The sequence below is a fragment of the Rhea pennata genome, chromosome Z, assembly GCF_028389875.1.
Source record: "Rhea pennata isolate bPtePen1 chromosome Z, bPtePen1.pri, whole genome shotgun sequence".
NCBI lineage: Eukaryota > Metazoa > Chordata > Aves > Rheiformes > Rheidae > Rhea > Rhea pennata.
In genome coordinates this window covers 57,974,386-57,996,546 of record NC_084702.1, presented here as the reverse complement: position 1 = coordinate 57,996,546, position 22,161 = coordinate 57,974,386, and the positions used below count along the sequence as shown (strand labels likewise).

Below are 22,161 nucleotides of genomic sequence, written 5' to 3'. Positions count from 1 at the left end.
GTTTAATCCCCACAATATGAAATTTGTATATTTTGGGGGGAGAGGGCTGGTCTGTGTGTTTGTGGGGTTTTTTTGTTTGTTTGTTTGTTTGTTTGTTTTTCCCAGTAGTTTTAGCAGTTGCTTGCTTTGAGGCTGCTCTCTCCTCTGGCATGAGGTTCGGTGCGAGTTGAGAGCGCTGCAGAGCAGGAGTTGAGTTGGGCCGTCCCCATTTTATTTGTTGTAAAAGCTGAGCAGCCATAGGTAGATGAAACCTCGCTTTATTTGATATATCCGTTGTGTGGGGCTGCAGGCAGGAAGCCTGAGCTTGGGTGTTGCAACTGATAATAACTGCAAGGAAATAAGAAGCTGTGAGTCTTTTCAAGATAATTCCTCAGTGATTTAGGGCTCTTTGACCAACCAGTATAAATGTGAGTTTCGTGTATCTGATATGATACGCATGTCTGCAAACAAACTTTTTAAATCGTTGCCTTTTTCTCAAGGCTGGACAGTCATCAATATTGAAAGAGGAAGTGTCTTGGGAGGAAGATAGTATGTGATAGTTTACTAAAGATACCTATGAGCAAGTGAAGTTTGTCAGGGCAACTTAAACGTGTTTTTGGCTGATTAGAACATATCCCTCGGTGAAAAAACAAGTGCCTTTGGGAAACCCTTGGTGAGGACTAAGAAATGCCAGCCATCGTGTACAGCAGTGGGATTTCCTGAACGTCTGGGCAGAGCTGCAAGTCTGCTCTTGCGTCACCTCGTGGGGCTGAGGAAACACGGGGCAAAGTGGCCTCAGCAGCTCATGGTGTGCTGTGTGCCCCTGGCCCCATATATATACATACATACATATATATGTATACGTATATATACACACACACATATATATATATAAAATGCATGTGCGCGCACACACACAGTCTTCGCGTTCACATCTCTTGCTTTGTTTGCAGTAAGCTAGAAAGAAAATATATTTGCATGTTCTTCCTCTACTGCTCAGGAGATGTAGGACTGTCTGTTTTTGTTGTTGGTTATAAAACCTTGAACACAACTATCCCAAAGTGTGGCTTCAGCAGCTTCTCACCTTTAATTTGCTTAGTCTTTAATAGCACAGAAAGTTTGTGGCAAAGAAAAAGTGTGTTCCTGTATGTGTTTACCACACCTTAAAAAGTACAGCATGACTTTGAACTGAAAAGACAAATATACAGCTTGTCGTGAAGTAAAACCCATCTCCTGCTTGTACCAGAAACAGTCATCTTTTCTGTACACTAAAAGCAAACATCTGCAATCTGTGTCCTTCTTGCCCAGATTTGTTTGTTCACCGTAGAGGCGGGAGGGTGTATTACAGGAAAGAGAGGCCTGACACTGCAATGAATGTTCTGTTGGGCAAAACATACCAGGACCATAAACTGCATAGAGGTATTGGAAAATAGGATTAAGCAATCAGGAGCAGTTCATACTCAGCTTCATTCTTAATATGAGGGGAAACTAGAAATTGGTATGTTTAAACCTGATGACTTGATAAGCAGGACAACCTGTTTGCACTTCAATACTGATCAGATGGGAGGAGATGACTTAAATTCTGGAGCTTCATGGGAAGTCTCCCAGCTTCCCTGTTTTGATTTAGGCATTGGAAACCTAGCAATGATGATGGAATGACTTATGTTTTTGTCTTGCTTTCCAGCTGGCCTGCTGCTGTGGTACCGCTGCTTGTTCCTTATGCTGCAAATGCTGCCCCAAGATAAAGCAGTCAACAAGTACCCGCTTCATGTATGCGCTTTATTTCATCCTGGTGACTATCATCTGTTGTGTCATGATGTCAACAACAGTAGCTAATGAAATGAAAGTGCACGTAAGTAAGAGACACAACTCCGCTACTAGTCCTGAAGAGAACTGGGGCTCCTTCCAGGTCTCTTCGTGTACATGGGCAATCCCTCCAGCCTTTCCTCCAGGGACTGTTCCCGTGTGATCAAGAGACAGTCAGTTCCTTTCACCCCACTCCTTCAAAACCCAGAAGGCACATGTTTCTCTGTTCTGCCTCTTCCTGTCAGTTGCTCACCCTTCAAGTTTATTTCACAAGGGGAAAAACAAAGGATCATGTAGTGGCTTTCTTCCTCTTTTGTCGTGTAGAAACCCATTGCAGTAAACCCAGCCCACGTTGGCTGGGCAGGTGGCTTCACTAGAGTCAGTTATGGGATATGCTATGGTAGAACAAGTTATTTTTTTGGTAAACTTTTTCAGTTGAGAAATTTGTCAGGAACCTCAGCGTGGGTTTTAAAGGAGATGTTTTATTCTTTGGTCTTTGTCAGACAGAACTCACAAAGTAATAGCAGAGAAAAAGGAAAGGGCAGCCTAGTCCTAGCTAGTAAAGGCACCTCTGGCATGGGATTCCTCACAAGTTCACTCTCACATTTGTCTCTGGCAACTAGTTTAGAAGCAGAAAAATCAAGTTAAAAAGATAAGTCTTCAAGTGCTGCATTTATAATTTTGATTCTGTGTTTTTGGCGTTGTGTGACAAACTACCACAATGCACAATGCTAAATCCTTTACAAAGGGTTTCTTAAGTGTGTGTGAATCATCATGTTCCCATGGCCTCTAACCACAGCAGATACAGTACAGATCTAACTGTATTTTTAATTAAAAAGCTTCAAAAGAATGAAGAGAGCTATGGCCAAAACTAGACTTTAAAATCAAGTTGCTTTCAGAGTCTTGGCATAGCTTTCCTCAGCTAAATGTTCACCAGCCTGTTTGAGGCCACACACTAGAGCTGTTGTACCATGTCTTTGGTTTGTTTTTTTTTAAGCCGCACAGGCAGTCTCAGTAGTACAAACTCTCATCCTCTGGAAATACAAGAAAAAAAGTCTGTTTTTAAGGAGAAGGAAAAATGGTCGGATTTAGCTTTTAAAAGTTAAGTAGTGCAAGACTGAAACTTAGTTTCTGCATCAAATGTGGCATGAGGCCCGCTGTGCCGGTGTGACCCAGCTTGTCCTAGAGGTTCAGAAGGCCTCAGTCGCTGCAGGCATCTAGCTCCTTGGTGTTACCCCCCCACAGAGGGAGCGCCAGCAGGATCACGGTTGAGGCTGTTTCCTGGTTTGATCAGTTGCTGGTCCCGTTGAGTCTCTGCTTACCCCACATGGTTGTCTTTGTTATCTGTGAAACCCTTCCCTCCGGGTCCAGCTGAATTCACCCTGTGAATGCAACACAGATGAGCTCACTGGCTTATGTCAAGGCTGGCTGGAGGGTTTCTGTGCTCCTCTCTGTGACCTTTCCTAATAGCTGCTGGTCATCAGAAGCTGATGGTAACCCTGTAAAAGTGCCCAATACAGACATGATGTTTCTTCGTGACTTTAAAACTGATTAGCATGTGCTCGCTGAAATTGCCTGCCAGGAATTACTTTGACTTAGCAGATGCTTAGACTGGCAATAAAGTAAATAATCCAAGGTACTGAAGTGTATGGAAGACATATTACACGCTCATATCCAAATTTCATACAGTCATTTTCCATTAGTAGTATGATTTTAATGCCGTTTGTATCCCTAACAAAAAAGAATGTTTCATCCAAACAGAAAAGTGATTCAAAGTCATTAAGCAGGCTTCAACAGCATGCTTTTCAGTATTGCCAAATTTCTTTTCCAGTTCTTATTGTTGAAAGCTCAGCCGTAGGAAGAAATGACACAAAGAGTAGCTGTTACTGTGAAGCTGAAAGATAATTGCCCTCTTAATTTAGAGCATTTGACGGCTTTGAATGGGAAATGGGGCTTCTGAAAGTAGGCTTTCTTTATCTGACCTCTGATTTAATAATTATGTTCTGGGCTGTTTAAAGTTCAAAAATTCCTGAAGCTAATTCAGCCCAGTTGTAGTACAGTACAACTTCAAAGTATTTATCCAGATTGGAAAGCTGAGACTGGTTAATGATGAAATGTATTTTGAAAGTGCTGGGCACTTACTGATTCCATTGCTTTGGGCCAGATCATGGAGTAGTCCCAGCTCCTGAAGCAAGACTGTAAGCAAAAGCTTTGCATGATGCTTCTAGCGCCTTGCCTTCTTTTTGTTGAGAAGAGACAGTTTGAATTAATTTCAATTGGAATTTTTGTAATATTAAATTAATGCTAAAAATTGGCAAACATATTTTAGTGCAGTCCTTTACCAAGCCAGAATCTTGGCATAGAACCATGTGTCTCCTTTACCAGTGTAGAGATCAAATAATCATCTTAATGTTATGTGAAAGGAATCTAACTCTTGCAAATGGTTTTCTTTGTTTTGTTGATTGGCTATAAATTCGCAAGTCTGAAATAGTTCTAAAAGTATTTACTGTAGCTTTTAGACTTTTGAAATTATTTTGGGAGTAAGCCACAGCAAGTATACATCTCTCTCAGACAGCTTAAAGAGAGACTTTTAAAGAAGTTTTTCAGTATTTGGCCACCAACTGTCCCACAAGTTTGGGGTAGTTTTCCAGTTCCTTTGCAGGTGCCAGTGGGGTCCCTGCTCTAAGCATTGTAACATGGATGGAAAAAGGAGTGAGCTTGATTCCACGTCCTCACCAAATTTGGCAGGGAGATGAAACCTTCTGTCAGTGGAAGGGTGCAGTACCTATGAAGTGTTTGGTTACGGTATCAAAAGCTTGATTCCTAATCTTGCTGGCAGCATTTTGAGGTACTGTATGGTGAGCCTTAAGAATTGAAGAAAGAAAGGACACTGTCTTTCTGGAGAGATTTTTCTATGTTCTTTTCAGTTGTCTTCCCTCTCCCCTGAGCTGCTCCTGTGTATGTAGGACACCATGGGAGAGAGGCCTGGAGGGCTAAATTATGAAAAATATTGAAAGATATCAAGGCATTTGTTTGATGTCTGGAGGAGAAGCAAGAAGCAGTGGAGGGATAGTAAGGGAAAGGATGATTTTTGACCAGAAAAGAGGTCTGAGTGTTTGTGTCTGGAATAGATTTCAGAGGAGCAAGGTTGTGTCTCAAGCAAAAAATGGGGTACAACTTCAGTAACAAGGAAACATCTATGCCTAGGTCCATGTGTATTTTCTCCAGTTACCAGAACAGGTATAGCTTTACCCTCAGACATTGTGTTTCACAGGCTTTGAAAGAGTAATTTGGGGGGGAAGGAGGGGAGAGAGAGAGAAAAAACTGTTTTGGTCTATCGAAATAGTGTTTTGATTTTTGTTTGTTTGTTCTGATTGTTTTTAATAAAGGGTATTTCAAAACTGTAGGTTTTGTCCTGAAAGTGTCAATGTCTCAATTAGATAATGAAAGAAAATTAGAAAGCGATATTCAGGAAAATAAACTGCAGTGAAACCAGTCCACTTGTGTGAAAGCATTTCAGGTTTATAAGATTGTGTTCAGGCAGAGCATGCTTTTCAGACCTTTTTTCTTGCAGCCAGATTTAGATCTTGGTCCTTAACTGCATTACAGTATGCGAAAACACAAATTTGCTAGGAAGAAAAAATATATATATTTTAATCCAGCTGCCCATTTCCTGCAGCTGCCGTATTTCTGGTAAGAACTCAGCTATGTATGCAGGATACGTGTTCTGATCAGATGGGCTTTTGTCTTTCTGTCCCCTATCTTAGCTGTTCAAGACAGGTGGTTTTAAAAACTGTGCTCCCTCTTTGTCCCTGCACTCATGTACACGTCTTCTTTTGTTCTTTCCCCATTCTCTTCTATCACAAAATCCTATTTGCCATGTTCCCCCTCTGTTTGACGAGGACACCCAGGTTAAGGCAGTCTTCAGCCCTGTTCCAACACGTTTCTCGCTCGCTACTGTCCGTGAGGCCGTTTCTCGCAGGGGTGGGCACCAGCAGCCCCGAGCTTGGCGGTGGCTGGTGGGCATGTTGGCTCAGAGCCACACCGTTATTTGGGGTGCCAGCATGGGAGCGGCGAGGGCAAAGCAAGCTCAGGACGGTCTGTACCTGCTCGAGTGGATCCAGCCCTTGCAGCAAAGGGCTTTGTGCTCTGAGAATTGCTGATTTACCCTGATAATTTTGTTGCTAACGCAGCTGCAGAGGCATTAATGTCCTGAGAGCAGCTCCTGGGTAAGACTACTTTGTCTCCCACTTGCAGGCCAAAGAATTCAGATTATGTTGCTTTTAAAAACATAAAGGTAAATATTTCACTGTATCGAACTTGCCAGAGTAACTGATCCACGCGTTCATGAGCTGGCAGAAGGACCCAGCAGAGGGAGAGCATAGCAGCCCCTGCGCTGGGCGGGCTGTGAGTTGGCCGGAGCGGTTGGCATAGAGTATTGAAAGGTCACTTTTGTCTTTTTTTGACTTTCGGTGATTGAGAGCCCAGATGAATCGTTCCCAGCAGCAGGTGACCCTCTGGTGAAAGCATGCACAGGTCCTTAGAGCAGCCCTTCTGTGACCACCATCGTGCTCGCGTTCGTTATCTGCCAGGGTCCACAAGGGTTTGGTTTTCTTCTTGTGCTGTTACTTTGGGATCGCCAGTGCCTCAGAAAGGGTGCCCAGCCCCGCAGGACCCCGTGGCCACGGATGATGAGCGTGTGGGCGCTGTGCGTGCTGCACAGCGGCTGAGCTCGTTGTTTGCATAGGCGCAAGCTCAGCCGCTGTTCTTGCAAATCCATCCATTCGCTGTCAGCCTGATCTGCAAGGAGACTATTGCAGAAGGGAAAAAAGTATGTGACATCAAGAAATCCCTTCAAGATCTCAGGGACCTACACAATTAAAGAAGTTACGGTTTACCGTTTACAGCTACCTGGAGATCTGTTTTTATTAAGCTAGTTGATTAAACAAGTTCTGTGGTATTTTTTGATTTCTTCTTTGAGTCTCAGAATGCAGTTTGGTACCAAGTTCAGGTCTTACAGAAATCTGCCTGCTTACAAACAAGCATCTAATCTTCTCAGAAATATTGCTTAGTTCAGTATGATGTGCCTTTTAAATCTGTTCAGTATGATGTGCCTTTTAAATCTGTTATGATTGATGGCAATTATAAGCAAAAAATTGAAAACTGATCACCCAGTTGCTCTCCCTGGCATTTCTGGGGCATTGATAGTTTTTCTTCATTTTTCCAGTCAGTCTATTTACTTTCTCTGAATGCTGGTGCGTGTGCACAGTCTGACGTTTCCCTTACGCCTTGGGACTGAGGAAAGGCACCAGGTGGCTTCTCAGGAGCGCTCTGAAAATTCCTGGATGCAAGTTAGACAGACCCACTCACTTACTGTGCAATGTAAACAGTGCTACTGAGCCTTGAGTTACTTATAGAAGAGTATCTCAGCATGGCACAACTTGAATTCATTTTTCTAATATGACACAGCTGCACTGAAACCTTCTGCTTTTTATCTTCCCATCTGGTTCTAGCCCACCTGGGACCTGCCCTGTATCACAGCTCAGATCTCCTCTGTTTCTGTACGCTTCACAAGCAAACATCTTAACTCTGTTATCATGAGCTGCTAAAATACTTATTCTTTGGGGGTAACTGCTGTAAAGGCTGTTGGACTTCTGACCGGCTTTGGTAGCGGGCAGTCGATGGGAAGCGTGCGAGCCCTGCAGCTGGGAGCGCGCCGCCTACGTCTCCGCTCCTTGTTCCGCGCGTGGAGCTCGGTCCTGCCGTCTGTGCTGCAGCCCTGCTTGTGCTTCCCCTTCCCTCTCTTCGCGTGTTTACCTGTCTGCTGAAAGATGTGAAGGCTGGGTGTTTTTTTTTTTTTTTTCCTTCTTTCTTGTAAATGTTTGTGGATGATGTTGCCCACGATCTTTGTGTTTTTCTTGCATGAAGTTGGCCCCGGTTGAATGCTTTCTGCAGTCTTGATTCCTGCTTCATCTCCCCAAATTATTTATTTGTACCGTGCTTTGTCGTGGCATGTGTTTTCTGTCTCCTTTGGTTACCTGTGCAGGTAACCATGATTGAATTTTAAAGGTTTTGATGTGTTGCTCAACTAGTCTCACCAGCTTCAGCTGAGGGGGGTTTTAGCATACAGAGAGGCCTTTATTTCTTTGAAATGGTTGGTGGCTTTCTAATTAAATGCTTCTATTTCTGAGCAGCCGAACAGCCCCCTGGCTGGGGTGGGGAGAGGGGGGCTCGGCCACTGCAAGGCTGCCGCACGCGGGGGGACCCTGGGCACGGAAACCCGCTTTTCGAGCGCTCAGTGTCACGTCCCTGCGGTGAAACTGAGGCCAAGCTGTGCAGCTGTTTGCTTTCCTCCTGCGCCGCGGGCAAGGCCTCGAAGGCAAATATTTAATGAGCGAAGAAAAAGGTGGAATTTTCCTACCCCTCTGCTAATTTTAAAAAAATACATACATATGTATATATGTGTGTGTGTGTGTCAGGGGAGCTGGCCCGGCGCCCTTCCCAAGGCCGCGATGGAGGGAGGGGAGCTGCCGCCGCGCGGCGCGGCGCGGTTTGGGCGCCCCGGCCCCCCGCGCTGACGGAGCGGCCCGCGCGGCTCCGCGGCGGTTGGCGGCGTCGAGGCGCCTCGCGGCGAGGCGCGCGAGGGAGGCGCCGCGGGGCGGCGGCGGGGGGCTGGCGCCCCGGCGCGCGCGAGGGAGCAGCCGAGGCTCTGGGAACCCCGGGCGCTTGCGCTTCGCGGGGCGTCGCGTCCCCCGAGCCGCGAGGCCCGGGCTGAGGGGTGCCGCCGACGAAAGGCGCCCGTGTTAAGCGAAGCCAGTGCGCGGTGGTGGTGCGGGGGCTTCCGTGGGCTCGGTCCCGGGGAGCCCTGCGCTCGCGGCGCGTGACTTGCTGTGCTTTCCAGATCCCTTTCTACGAGCAGCTGTGCAAGGGCCTGCAGGCGGGAGAGACGTGCGAGAAGCTGGTGGGGTACTCCGCCGTGTACAAAGTCTGCTTTGGGATGGCCTGTTTCTTCTTCCTCTTCTTCTTGCTCACTATCAAAATAAACAACAGCAAAAGCTGCCGAGCGTACATTCATAACGGGTAAGTGTGTTTGCTCGCCAGATTTCTGTGCCTCTTCTAAGGTTGGTCTTGCCCGTTTTCCGGTCGAGTAAAACCAACCTCGCATTGGTTTTACTGCTCACGTCGGTCGTGACCCGATCAAGTACCAATGAACGTAAATGACAGTCAGCCAACACGGGCTGATTCTCTCTTACTTAAAATTTGAGCTTTAAATAGAGATTTCTTATGATACTTGGGTTGTTAATTGCTATTGTATCCAGGTGATCTTTTCTTTTTCTTTTCTCTTTTTTTTCGCATTCAGATTCTGGTTTATTAAGCTTATCCTTCTGGCAGCAATGTGCTCAGGAGCCTTCTTCATTCCTGACCAGGACACTTTCCTCAATGGTACGACCCTCTTGTTTTGTTGCGGTGTGCTTCTCTGTGCGGCTTCGTGCGTGCTTGCAAACCCTAGGGGTCCGAACAGCATAAGCGTTGCTGTATTTCTGTAAATAAAGATTTTTCTTTTTTTTTTTTTTTTTTTTTTTTTTTGCTTATGACCAAGAGGGAGGCCAAATGGGTAAGTAAAATACCATGCTGAGCTGTCTCACAAGCTCTTTAAGATGCAGAGAAGCTGTGAGGTTGCTGAAGGCCTTGGCTGCTGAGCGCAGGGGCCCACGTGCCTTTGGCTCGGCGGGCCAGCCCTCCGACGGTGCTGCCGCTGGGGGCAGCGACGGGGCGCGCGGTGACCGGCAGGGGAGCTCGGGGCTTCCGAGCAGGCAGTGTAAATCTACTAACGTCTACTAAATTAGACTTCTCGTGGAGTGGTGTAATCCCGCTGTTAAGAATCCCATGCCTGAAGTGTTTCCAGTTTCCAAAGACAGACTGGTCCCAGTCAGCTCCACTGGTATGGGCCAGGTGCTCTCCAAGTTGTTCTCCGACTGGTCTGATGTTAAATATCAGCTCTGGAGGAGACCTCGCAGGCCTCTTGAGGGTTAGGGGCAAAAATCCTGATGATCCCAGGATGAGCTGATGGCCAGCTGGCTGTAAACCTTTTAAGCTTCGGAGTCTGCAGGCAGGCGAAAGGCTTGGTAATCCAGCAGAAAAGTCGCCTCATGCGGCGCCTTCCCTGCAGAGGCAATTCCAGCTGGGCTGCCTGTGCACCAGCAGCAGAGGGAAGAGACCTGTGGTCAGGGGCGCCGCTGCGGCTTCCCCGAGCAAGGAGAACCACGTTGTCTTGGGGACCTTTGGGCTGAGGTTTCCTGTCGTAAATAAGAAATGTCAGAATTTGCTTCGGAGGACGCTAGTTTCCCCAGTCTCTTCTGCTGCAAGGCTCCTGCCGTTGTACCTCAGCTCCACGCGCCTCAGGAGGCTTCTGGGACTCTTTGTTCACTGATGTGGCCAAAGCGGGGAGAAAAATCTGCTGCACTGCCAGAGCTCCCTGCTTCTCTGCAGCCTGTTAAATTTTTGCCTCAGTGGCTTTTGACTCCTCTGTGAGTAGGAAAACTAATGGAGCCCAACTTGAGCCTTTCTTCTGCCTGGGTTTCCTGATGGCCGATATTCCTGCTGCTCCTCTGTGCTCCCTCAGCCAGGGCAGGCCACAGTTTGGGTCATCAGCTGCCTCTTTGACAAAACCCTGCTGGACCTGTATGTTTTGACACCTGTCCCCTCTTTCAAAGCTACACTCATGGTGTTTAAAAAGAGGAAGAGGAGGGAATAACATGAGGGCTGCTTATCCCTATTCTTTTTCTCCACTAAGCGATGAGTTGGCTGTATATTCTTGTTCTTAATGTCTTCTCACTGATTGGATTGGAAAGACGTAGTGATGAGCATTGCGCTCACAGATAACCAATGTTCCCTCTCATCTTCCCAAGCAACCCTTTCCATGGCAAAAATGTTCAAGAATGAAAGTGCCTAGCAAAGGAGGGAATGAAACTTTTGGGGCCGGTCAGAGAACTGCTGTTCTCTGTATTTTCACATGAGGTAGACTGTAGCAGAGAAACAGATTTCCTTCCTCAGATTAGTTCTTTACTTTTTTCTGTAAAACAGTTCTACTATACTGTCCTCCAGGAAGCACCTGAATGTAAGATTCACAGAGGGTTGTAGGGGTTTATTTTCCCTTTTCTCCCCTCCTGCCAAGAAACTTCCAGTGTCTATTTTTTTTTGTTGTTGTTGTTTCCTGCCAGAGAACATTCTGGGAGCATTCTCCTCTCTGTTTCCCTATTTTTTCTAAAAATAAAAAATTCCCCCCTGCCACGATTCCCACACTCAGCAGTTTGTTAATCATGGAGGGAGGGATATTATATGCAGATATTAGGCTTGCATGGGCTCTGGTGTTAAATCTGCACTGGTGATACTAACCTTGACTACAATGGCTTTGTAAAACTTCCTGAAGTATCCTGCCTGTGGCTGAGTGAGATCCTTACTGGGAGCCTAGCTGTTTAATTACTCACTCCATTGGTGGTCTGATGGCTCCTATTGTGCCTCTCCCAAAAACACAAGCGCACCCTGTTCCCTGCCTTTTTGAGAGCAGCATGCTCATTCAGTGGATACAATAGATTTTGCAAACCAAGAAGAACGTAATTTTTGCCTCCTTTCAGTCAAACAATGAACTTATGATGCAGTCAAAAACATCTGTACATCTTCTGCTAAGCATAACATGCTGATTCTTGTGTTACTCCACTTCACTTCCACAAGCTTTTTTCAAAAGGAAAATACAGTATTAGGATATGGCTGAACTTTGCTGTTGCACTTCCTCTGGCAGCCTTCACTGAAATTTGCTGAATGCGTAGAGTCACTTGCAGGTTGCGTACTACACAGTGATACAAACTGTATATGCAGCTAAACATTTCAATAGGTGTCCATATTTACTCAGAGACTTCTGAAGTTGTGCATGAGGTATTTGTCATCCAAAGCACCAAACAGCTATCTAAATGCATGTAGGTCAATAGTTAAGTAATCAAATAACCGGTCTCTCTTAAAACTGCTCAATAGACACTGAGTGTTCTCGTTTCTCTGGGAGCGGCTCAGGACGGAGCATTTGTAAATAGATCAGTGAGCCCCACCTTTATTTTTCTGTGATGCTAGAATCTAGAGGGGAAGAAATAGCCATTTTTAGTGCTGGGTTCCAGTACCTTGCAATTTTAGGGTTTAGACTTCTGTTAAATGCCATCAGGGCATTTTTTTTTCTCCCCACATCACAAATAAAGGTCTCAGTATTTTATGTCTGAATATAGCAACTTTGTCTCCACAAAGATTCTTTAGGTTAGGGAATCTCAGTGTGTGTCCAAAAGGCTTATTTTGAAGGTATAGCAGGTTACAAGCTGAATTCATCAGGCAACTATTCTTGGGTTAGCTGAGCTGGCCTTTTAGCAGAAATATCTCACCTCCTTGCTATATCTGTGGGGTTGAGATATTCAAACTGTGTAATGGCTTCGTTGCATGGATAATAATTCCATTTGATCTCAAGGGGAAGGCAACTGACGTTTAACTTATTTTTTGTTTGTCTGCCTTGCAGCCTGGCGCTACGTAGGAGCAACAGGAGGTTTCCTTTTTATTGCTATTCAGCTCATCCTGCTTGTTGAGTTTGCGCACAAATGGAATAAAAACTGGTATGTATTGGGAAAGTAATTCGCATAATATTTTGAGGGGCTCCTGAATGATACATTTCTTGCAACAAAGCGTTCCAAAATAGTGTGGTTGCAATTTCTGAAAATACACTTTAATATCGATATTTAGAGCTGTGCATCTTTGCTTCACACAGTTTCCTAGTTCCCTAGTGGAGATGTTTTTTCCTTAATTGTTTATACCCTCTTTTGTTTCATTCTTACCATGAATTGTTCTGCTTCCTGTAAGTAGTGGTATATTGGTACGCAAAGTCCTCTTATTTTAAGTTGCTTCAGTTCTGCATAAAAACACATCTGCTAAGAGACAGAATTGTGCAAGAGAATAGAACTGGATTTGCAAAACATAGCAGTGAGACTGTGCACAGTGATATAAACTGGTAAATCCTGTTTTGGATTTGAGGTTAATACATATCAAATGATTTTTTTTTTAACTTGAAAGCTGCTACCTATTCTGCTTTATCTAACTATACAAGATTCTGTTATCAACCAGCTTATACTGTGTTTTGGCAGTGATTTAATTTCTGATGTGAGTACATTTAATATTATCTTCCTAGCTCTTAGCCTCTCATCATGCATTAAAATATCTGAATTGTTCTCACACATATGTGCATGAACTTATGCTTCCCTCTCCTCCTCCTTTCCTTTCTCCTGTTTCTTCTAGTCGATTGCTCTACAACCTTTGCTATCCTTTCTTATTCCAGTTAGTGCACTGACTACTAAGAAAGGTTTTAGCAAATCCTTGGGCTTTTTAAGATGCATGTTTTCATGGAAAAGGAGATGAGAGCTCCTTATACCATAGCTATTTTTACTGCTAATTGCTCCAGCTGCTTTCCTGTGGCTGAGAGATTTCCAGCAGCAGTGTTTAACTTCGGCACCATCTACATTAGATATTCTTTTTTCCCTAATGTCATGCTACCACAACAAAAGCCAACCGTCAACACACCAAAAAAAAACCTCTTTATGCCCAAAGAATCTTTCTCAGTAGGTGAAATTAGAAAAAAACACTGATCTTTGCAAGGGGTATTTGGGAAGGAAGATGAAGAGAGAAAATAAGATGGGCAATCCTAGCTCAGGAAAGCTGGTGGGATAGAACCAAGTAGAAAGGAGGCTTTTTGAGTGAGTGGGTAGTAAAACTGTCAAGGTAGCACATGGGGAAGAAGAGAGGCAATACTGAATAAGGGATTTCCAATGCTTGTGTGAAAAATAACAGGCTGAGCCTGGGGCACTCTGAAGCCCTGCTGAGAAAATCGCTGCTGTATTAAGCTGAGATGCACTGAGCTGCCAGTGAGTCTGAGAGGCTGATCAGAGTGGCTGGGAGTTCTCGGAATCCAGCGAGGCTGCAATTACAAAATAGCTGGGCTTAGTAATATATATGATAAACACTAATGCTTCCCTCAGTTTCACAAGAGGAACCTTGCAAGGCACTGTGTTGGTATAGTGATACACACGTGCGCTCTCATTGTGCTTGATAATACAGACTATTCAAGTGAGGAGTGCACTAACTTTTTTGTAATCTGTAAGTCGGGGGGGAGAAGAAGAAAAAGGACTTGTCTTTGTCTCCCCAGGACTGCGGGCGCAAGTCACAAACAGCTCTGGAATGGTTTGCTGGCTCTGGTCACTCTCGTCTTGTACTCCGTTGCTGTGGCAGCCCTGGTTGTCATGGCTGTCTTCTACACGCGCTCCGAGGGCTGCACGTATAACAAGATCCTCATCGGTGTTAATGGTGGCCTGTGCCTCTTTGTGTCACTAGTAGCCATATCTCCCTGTGTCCAGAACCGTGAGTGTGCTGACCTCTCTGCTTCTTGGGTTTCCTGACTCCTCCACGGCTCACGTATACTGAGACATGGGCTGTGTTCTGGGCAAAAAGTCGAATGCTCAGATCCGACGTGGTACTTGGATGGGGCAAGAATGACACAAAATCTACTTATATACGCTATGAAGTAGTATCGCTTGTCATCAGCCCAGCTGCTGAAACTACAGAGGGGTGAGACCCCTTGGGCGTGCCATCAGACAGCCTGTAAAAATGGCTCACATGCTGAGGGCTGATAGTGCTCTGAGGAACTTACGCAAGTCTTAAACTGTGGTAACTGTTAAGGTAATAGCTATCAAACCCATTCAACTCTCACTGTTTACTTTTGGCTGCTTGTGATTTACCATCTGTAAAGTTTGGGCATGCAAATGAGCTGACAGCAATCAGAAGTCTTGCTTGTTCAACTGTATTTTATGCTTTTCCAGGGTATTTTACATGTGCTGGTAGTAACTTTCAGTCATTGGACCAGGAAATAGAAGTAATTTCAGTGGCTCCAAAACAAATTTTGCAGGCAAATAAAACTATTGTGGCAGCCTTTCAGTATTTTTGGGAAAGCTGGTGCTTTTGGCTAGAGCAGAGGGGTGGTTCTTTGCTTACTTGGAAATCTTAATGCCTTTCTAGAACGGCCAGCAGAACTAAAGGACAGACTCTTTTCTCTTTACCCACCAGACAAAATACGTCTGAACTGCCTCAAAACTGTGAACTGCTTGAAGTAAAATATGAAGAATGCTTTCCTCTTCTGAAAGATTTTAGTGTACTGTTTTCAAAAGATTTGAATTTCCCTTTCAGTTTTGCTTAAAATGTCTACAAAAATTGTCTCTTGTCCTCTTTCTCCTAAAGGCCAGCCCCATTCTGGTTTGCTGCAGTCAGGAATCATCAGCTGCTATGTCATGTACCTCACTTTCTCAGCGTTATCCAGCAAGCCTCCAGAAACTAGTAAGTTATCTAGTGCTTTATTTAAATCTACAGAGGCGTGCCAAGTATTAAAAGCAAAAAAGTCTTTAGTGAGCCTTAGTACTCACGAATTTAGGAGTGCTGGTTTTGATCTGCTCTGGCCTATGAGCAAGAAGTTGCTAATACTAAAAATAAATCTGTGCAGCTTTTGAGAGACCATGCAGCTGGCATCTTCCATACATCTTAAATGCTTTGGTCTAGGGGAGCTTAACTTACAGAAGATAGGTTGAATCTATTGTACTGAAGCCGTTCCAGCCTGCTTCCTAGCGGCAGCTTACCTGGAGTCCTGCAACCTTTTGCTTGTGTGGCAAGCGCATGTCTGCATCTAGTAGGACATGACTAAATATTTAACGGGTCTGGGCACATGATGAGGAAAGAGTTAAAAAAAAAAATGGTTCTTGAATGCCTCTAGAAGAGGACGAGTGGCCAGCTCCATCCAAAAAGGATAACCACCACTGGTTAGCAGGTCTTCCACCCATGGGATTTATTTCTGTTCTTGCAATGCTGGCTGCCAGAGGTGATACTAAAATCCCTTCTTTTCTCCTATAATTGATATGCCAGATAGCCTGAGCTCTGGGCTCCTAATGAAACAAAAACTTGAGAGTACGGCTTGTCTTTCATTTTGAGAGTGAAAAGTCCTGAAAAAGGTTTTGGAGTTAGGTTGCAGTTGTTTAAGATGACCCTATTCTTAACAGAGCTGCTGTGTTCCCTGTGTGTTCTTACCATTTGCTTTGCAAGCCAAGAGTAGAGAACTCTGCAGAGTTTTAAGTTCCTAATGCTATAGCAATGCTGCAGAAACACAGCAAGACTTTACAAGTTCAACTTTAACAGTTTCCTTTTCCCAGCTAACCATTAGATTCACCTGTTTGGATGGAGAACATTCTTTTTGCATACGCAAGACTTTCTTGACTCAGACTAATAAGACTAAAACTTCTTTATTATCCCTTAAGAGGAAAGGAAGGCCACTGACAGAAAGGAGTTGGAAGTTTTGCAGACACCTGTCCATCCATAAGAAATGGGAGAGGGGGAGAAGAGTGTCTCATGCTTGTATGTGCATGTATAAAAACAAATGTATTCCAGGACTAAAAGCTAAAGAGAGACAATATTTAGATAGAAGCTTCTATTTATCAGACTTATATAAGCAATGTTTTTCAGTGAATATAAAGCTTTATTTAAATATAGTTATTGGAATTACTCATAAGACTTGCCACACAAAAAAAGAAAAAAAAAAAGTGGGGGAGAGGAAACAGTGTTGCATTAAACTAAACAACTGCTTTCAGGGCATTTTTGCACTTGTTACAGTCAAAGCCTTCAGCAGGTAATTGCTCTGATTGTACTGGTATGTGTTGTAAGTGTGGCTATTGTAAAAATTGACATCCAGCGTGCTCTGTCAGATCCTCTGCATCAGAGTTGCTCTTCCTTGTCTTTAATGCAGGCCAGGGAATTCTCCCGGTTTTCATCTGCTCTTGAAGACACTTCTTTCTTCCCTGTCTTTGTAATACTGATTTTCATACTGATCTGTGTAGCTTTTACAGTGACACATGCTGATATGCTAGAGAATGTATGGGGAACTGCTGAGGTGCCCCCATATCCTGCGGTTCAGATTTACCACACACCTGTTGGCTTATTCTTCAAGCAGGCACCTTCAAATAGGCCATCTCCCACACTGGGCAGAGTGCACAGAAAATGCTGCTTACAAGTATTTATTTACAGAAACCAAAAAGAACAGTTGCAAAATATTTTTTAAAAGGCATAGGCAAACAAAATATTTTTAAAAGGCAATAGGCAATTTCTGTTTAATATATGCTTACCACCCTGTGCCTTTACTTTTTGATGCAAGATGTAGCTGGAAGGTGTGCCAGGCAATGTCCTGCCTTCCTGCCAATGCATGCCTGATAGACCCAAGTGGGAGACTCCACATGTCTCTAGACAAAGCATTCCTTAGAAGTCTTGCCTTCCCTTCATTTACACCTACCTAGAAGCTGGCCCTGGCTTGTGCTGATAAAGCTGTTTATGCAGCCCTGCAGGCAGCAAGGTCGGGAAGCTGACTTCAGGTTTATCTTTAACTTGGGTGTAGTCTTTGTTGCGTTTTTGCCCTCTGGCCTTACATGAAGTTGTGCTGCTGCAGTGGAGTTTCAGTGTGGCTGCTGGAATGAAGGGGGAGATGGAGACACAGTGTACTTAAAAAAGCGGAGGTTCAAAAAGCTCTTCATTGAGATAAGGTGCAGCAGTAATCACGTGTTTGGGAGTGAAGCTGCAGGCTACTCCTTTGCTCTGCTTTGACACAAAGCAGATACCAAAAAGCTGGATGCATCTTTGAATGTCAAAGATTAAACTGGTTTCTTTTTGGGAACCTTAAAGCAGTATTTGCTTAGATATTAAAATAAAATCTTGATTGTAACCAATATATCTCTTTTTATTTGGTCTTCTGTGTATCATTCTAAGAACAGAGCAGCCAGACGCTGCATTTTTTTCACCGAGTATGAATTCAGTAACTGTCCTCAAAGACCCCTGCTTATAATCTGAAGTCCATCCTATCTCAGTGTTATGTGGCCTTCTAGTCTTGGGGTGAGTGCTGGGAAAATTCTAACTTTTTAATTATTTAGTTCAGCAGGCAGTCTTTTTTCCACGTGTTTGTCTGCTCTGACAAGCAGAAGACTTCTGAGCCTTACTAACTTGCATTTTTGTCCTGCCTGAACCACAGAATCTGCTGAGTCAGGTTTACAGAATTAATTCTGTTTGATCTTTTTAACAGAAAGAAGGAAATGACTTACATGACCTTACCTAATATCTGAACTAATAAAATTATTTTGCTGAAAACTTTCAGTTTGTAAACTCATTTGAAATACAATGAAATGAGCTTCAGTAAAATTGTTTTGTTCTTTTTGTTTTGTTTTGTGAAGTCCTGGGTGAAAATAATCAGAACATCACAATCTGTGTACCTGAATTTAGCCAAGGGCTGCACAGAGATGAAAACCTCGTTACTGGCCTGGGTACTACCATTCTGTTTTGCTGCATTTTGTATTCTTGGTAAGTCTGGGGTTTGCAGTTACGTCACTGTAAATGGAATGTCATGGTCAAACTAATGAAGGCTTATAGTAAGCCTAATGCAAACAAAGTAATGGCGAAAAATGGAACAGAATTGAGCTGCAGCATTCATATTGCTACTTAATTTCAGAATGATTAGATGTTTTACCCAAAACATAGATGCTTCTAATTTGAAGAAACTAGAAAGGATTCCCCTTAGACAACTACAGGCGTACAAGCCAGTGATTTCCAACAACTGGAATACTGACAATATTGGTAACTCACTCCTGAAAACAGGCTGCTGCCAGTGACCTGGTGCTTCATTGCAAAGCTTCGCTGAAGCATTTTATTAAGTGCTGGGCCAAAGGGGTAGCTGTGAATATAATATAAAAGTACCAGTTGCGCACAGCAGAAGAGATCTGTTCTGAAGTGCGGATTGGATCGCTTCGCTGTTGTCCCTGGCTGGTGATAAATTCACTGTCAGCAGTGACCTACTTTTAAGTCTGAGTCAGCCAGTATCTGTCTGTCAGGCTGGTTTCTACTTGTGCAGAACAATTTTTTTGCGTGTTTAGCATTTGATGCTGTATCTGGGCAATTGCTTAGCTCAAAACAAAAAGCAGGCTGCTGTGTTTCCAGTGGTAGTAACAAATCACCTTTCTAGGCTTATGGTTACACTGTGGGTTTTAACACTATCTTCTTTTGCTGCTAGTTTGACTTCAACAACACGTGCAAGCTCTGAAGCGTTGAGGGGAATATATGCAGCACCTGAAACTGAGGTGAGTTCTTGCTTCCTCTCACAAGATTTCTGTGCAGACTTCCTTGTATGATTTTCCTCCTGTTGTTTTTATGACTGACTAAACTAATTGAGTAGAAACAAAAGCTTGTTTGCCGCATGCATGTGTTATTTGCCTCTGGGTACAGAATTCCAGAATGCTTGTTGATTCCTCACTGGCCTGTTTGTAGTTCTTGCTGGTCCCTTGGAGGTGCCTTTACGCACTGAAATAATCTTCCTGTTCTTTCTCATTTAAGAGAAAATTCTGATGGGCACTAAAAAACTATGTAGATAAAGTAGTGTGGGGCATTTATTTTTGTTTGAACACTTGCAATCAAGATTGTCTGTGTTTTAACATCAGTCTTAGTGCTTTTGATTATAGGTTTTTATCTTTTTATTTCCACACATAATTATCACCTTTCTTTTCACCTGCAGTTTCACCTCAGATTCTTTCCTGTCTGTATTTTCTTCAACATGTGCACCTTCATTTCTTTGGCCTGCTTTCCTGGGGAAACCTGAAAATGCTGGGAAACAGGCCTGGTTTTGCAGTGCAGCAGTTACTGCACGTTCAGGCTTGGCAGTGCCGTGCACTGGATGTGTGTGTTCTGTTTGGATGTATTCTGCTGGTCGGCGCGGGTGGTGCAGCTGGGGCTGCCGACTGGTGGCTGCGGCCTGTCTGCAAAGGAGGAGGTCGAGCTCCTGCACTGCAGCACTCGCCGAAAGGATTATTTCTGGGCCATTTAGTTTTAAAGAGCAGTACAAGAGCTATTGAACGTAAATATAAAGAAATGACTGGCAAAGAGCAACTAACTGCATTCTGATTGTCTTTGTGTGATAAAGGGCTTTTGTTTTCGCATCAGAAATGTAAACATGGTTCTGCAGTTGCTTGTATTATACAGGACTCAGTGTCTAAGCTGAAGACAGTTGGCCATTATGAATGGCTGGTTTATATGTGTGCCAGTGCTGCTAACTGCGTCACTGTATGTACAATGACTTAATTTCTGATAAATGCAGCTAAGTTTAAAAATTAGTTGGGGGAAGCTAGTACTTGCTTCAGAAACCTGATACAGCCAAAGGGAAACTAAACCTAACACTGCAATCAGTGTAACAGTAGAAAAGAACTGTTAATCTATTGAAACATGAAGTAAGATTTTTTTAACTGTCAACCAATCTTTTACAATTTTTGTCTTCTCATTCATTTATGAACCCAATGAGTACATGTAGTCATAAGTATGCATGAGAAAAACTGTTGTTTGATAATTTTGTTGGAAATTGAATCTTAAGAGCCTATTATACAGCCTGTATGCTATGTACAAAGTGCTGACTTGTACTGTGGTCTGGTGCAGAAAATGCACTTAGTTACACATTTATTGTACTATCAGCACCTTGTTTTCCCATTTACATTACCACTCAACACAAGAAGTGTCAGACCCATCAGTGAACAATATCAGCTTTCCTTTTTCTATCAGTTAAAAAAAAATCCTCATTTAAATGAAGTAACAGTCTTTTATTTGTACTCATTCTGGCTCCATTTCCGTACAGGTGGCTACATTTCAGAGTTATGATTGTGCAATTGATTTCCATCCCCTACAGCAGGATATTGAAAGTTCCTTGCATCTTCATTTCAGTAGGGAAATTCTTATTTAAAAAGCACTTAGTTGCTTTTAAGTTTAAGGAGGCAAGTCCCCTCTGAAGTATAAATGTGCATCCATTTTATTGTAGCTTTTCAATCAATTTATCATAGCTTGCTTGCACTGTATTACTACTACCAGTGCTTGATCTTGAATTGTGTAAAATATCTTGATGGGGTCATTCTTAAAGAGTGGTCAATTTGCACCAAAGCTTACTGAGTAAGTTTTACTAAAGTTGAGAAAATGCTGTTGTGAACTACTTGGCTTATCCTAATTTGAATTTTGTGTTGTTTGGAAATACAAAGTAGATTTCCTTGAACTAATATCTGTAGTTTAGACACCACAGATCTTCATCACCGGCTGTTCTGTTTCTTGGTTATTAGGCAGCCACTTACCCTTGCTGTTGTCTCCTGCACAGGTAGCTCGCTGCTGCTTTTGCTGTATGCCCGACGGAGACGGTAATTACCTATTCACTGCACAACTTACCTAACTTGTGGATTTCAGACCAAACTAAAGAAAATTAAGACACAGCTACAGATAGAGAGATTCTTATATACTAATTCTGTAGCATGTCAAACTGAAGCAGCTGATACACTCAAGCAAAACATTAGAGGAGGAAAGAAAATGAGATGCAGTAATACCAATAATACCATTTTAAAACAGCAGGCTAGTTAATTATTTCCTAAAGGGAGGCTCTTCAGCAAAATGTGCAAAGAGGAATCTCTGCTCTCTGCATGCATGTGGGTGCGACTGCCAGGTTTGTGGGCTCAGCTACTTTGTGGCTCCTTCAGTCCCTACTCTTCATGCCTGAGTTCGGGAAGAAGGTGCCCATTTTGCAGACTTGTTACCATCTGGGATATCCACTTGGACTTGCCAGAAAAATATCCTGTAGGTCAACTATTTTAAATACTCCAAATGTTAAAAAAAAACAGTTTGAACTTGATATAGGGCAGCATTTCAGTGGCAGTCTCATTTATTTTAATAAAGGCTTAGGCCTATGCCCTAAGGGCAAGAAAATGTTCAAGTGTTGCTCTGTATCAGGCTTTACTAAATCACACCAAAGACTTTTTGCTTATGTTTAATCTGTGCTTCATTAAACTGGCTGCTGTTTTCAATTCTCGTTATGTTTGCAAAAGCTTTGTTGTTTCCCATGTCTTACAGCTGATGCTGAAGAGCACACTGAAAAAAGGAGAGGCCAGACTGTGATTTATGATGAAAAGAAAGGCACAGTGTACAGTTATGCCTACTTCCACTTTGTTTTCTTCTTGGCTTCACTCTATGTGATGATGACAGTAACTCATTGGTTCCAGTAAGTATATTTCTTTGAAGCTGAGAAATGAATGCCTTTGTGTGTTAAGAGAGGGGGAGATATGAATGGGAATTCCCATCTCATCTGCTAAAGTAAGAAGCTGGAAAAAAAGGATCCAAGTCTCTCCTGAGGCATTTCTGAGCAAGATTTTGTTTGCAAAGAACTGCTGTCCTCTGCTTCAGATCTGTGGATCTGTGTTAAGTTACTTGAAG

The 22,161-nt window shown here is 43.4% G+C and overlaps 1 protein-coding gene across 2 annotated transcripts in view; it reads left to right on the top strand.

The window, feature by feature from the left end:
* SERINC5 (serine incorporator 5) overlaps positions 1–22,161 on the top strand; it is a 51,358-nt gene that overhangs the window by 11,256 nt on the left and 17,941 nt on the right. For both annotated transcript variants that reach the window (XR_009961126.1, XM_062599168.1), the window contains exons 2-11: positions 1,664–1,831; positions 8,687–8,865; positions 9,146–9,228; positions 12,338–12,431; positions 14,012–14,223; positions 15,097–15,192; positions 18,114–18,240; positions 18,947–19,013; positions 21,059–21,098; positions 21,802–21,949. Coding sequence is in view for 1 of the 2 variants with exons in the window: in XM_062599168.1 (XP_062455152.1) it covers positions 1,664–1,831; positions 8,687–8,865; positions 9,146–9,228; positions 12,338–12,431; positions 14,012–14,223; positions 15,097–15,192; positions 18,114–18,240; positions 18,947–19,013; positions 21,059–21,098; positions 21,802–21,949 (1,214 nt within the window). In the remaining variant the exon portion in view is untranslated. The remainder of the gene's footprint in view (positions 1–1,663; positions 1,832–8,686; positions 8,866–9,145; positions 9,229–12,337; positions 12,432–14,011; positions 14,224–15,096; positions 15,193–18,113; positions 18,241–18,946; positions 19,014–21,058; positions 21,099–21,801; positions 21,950–22,161) is intronic.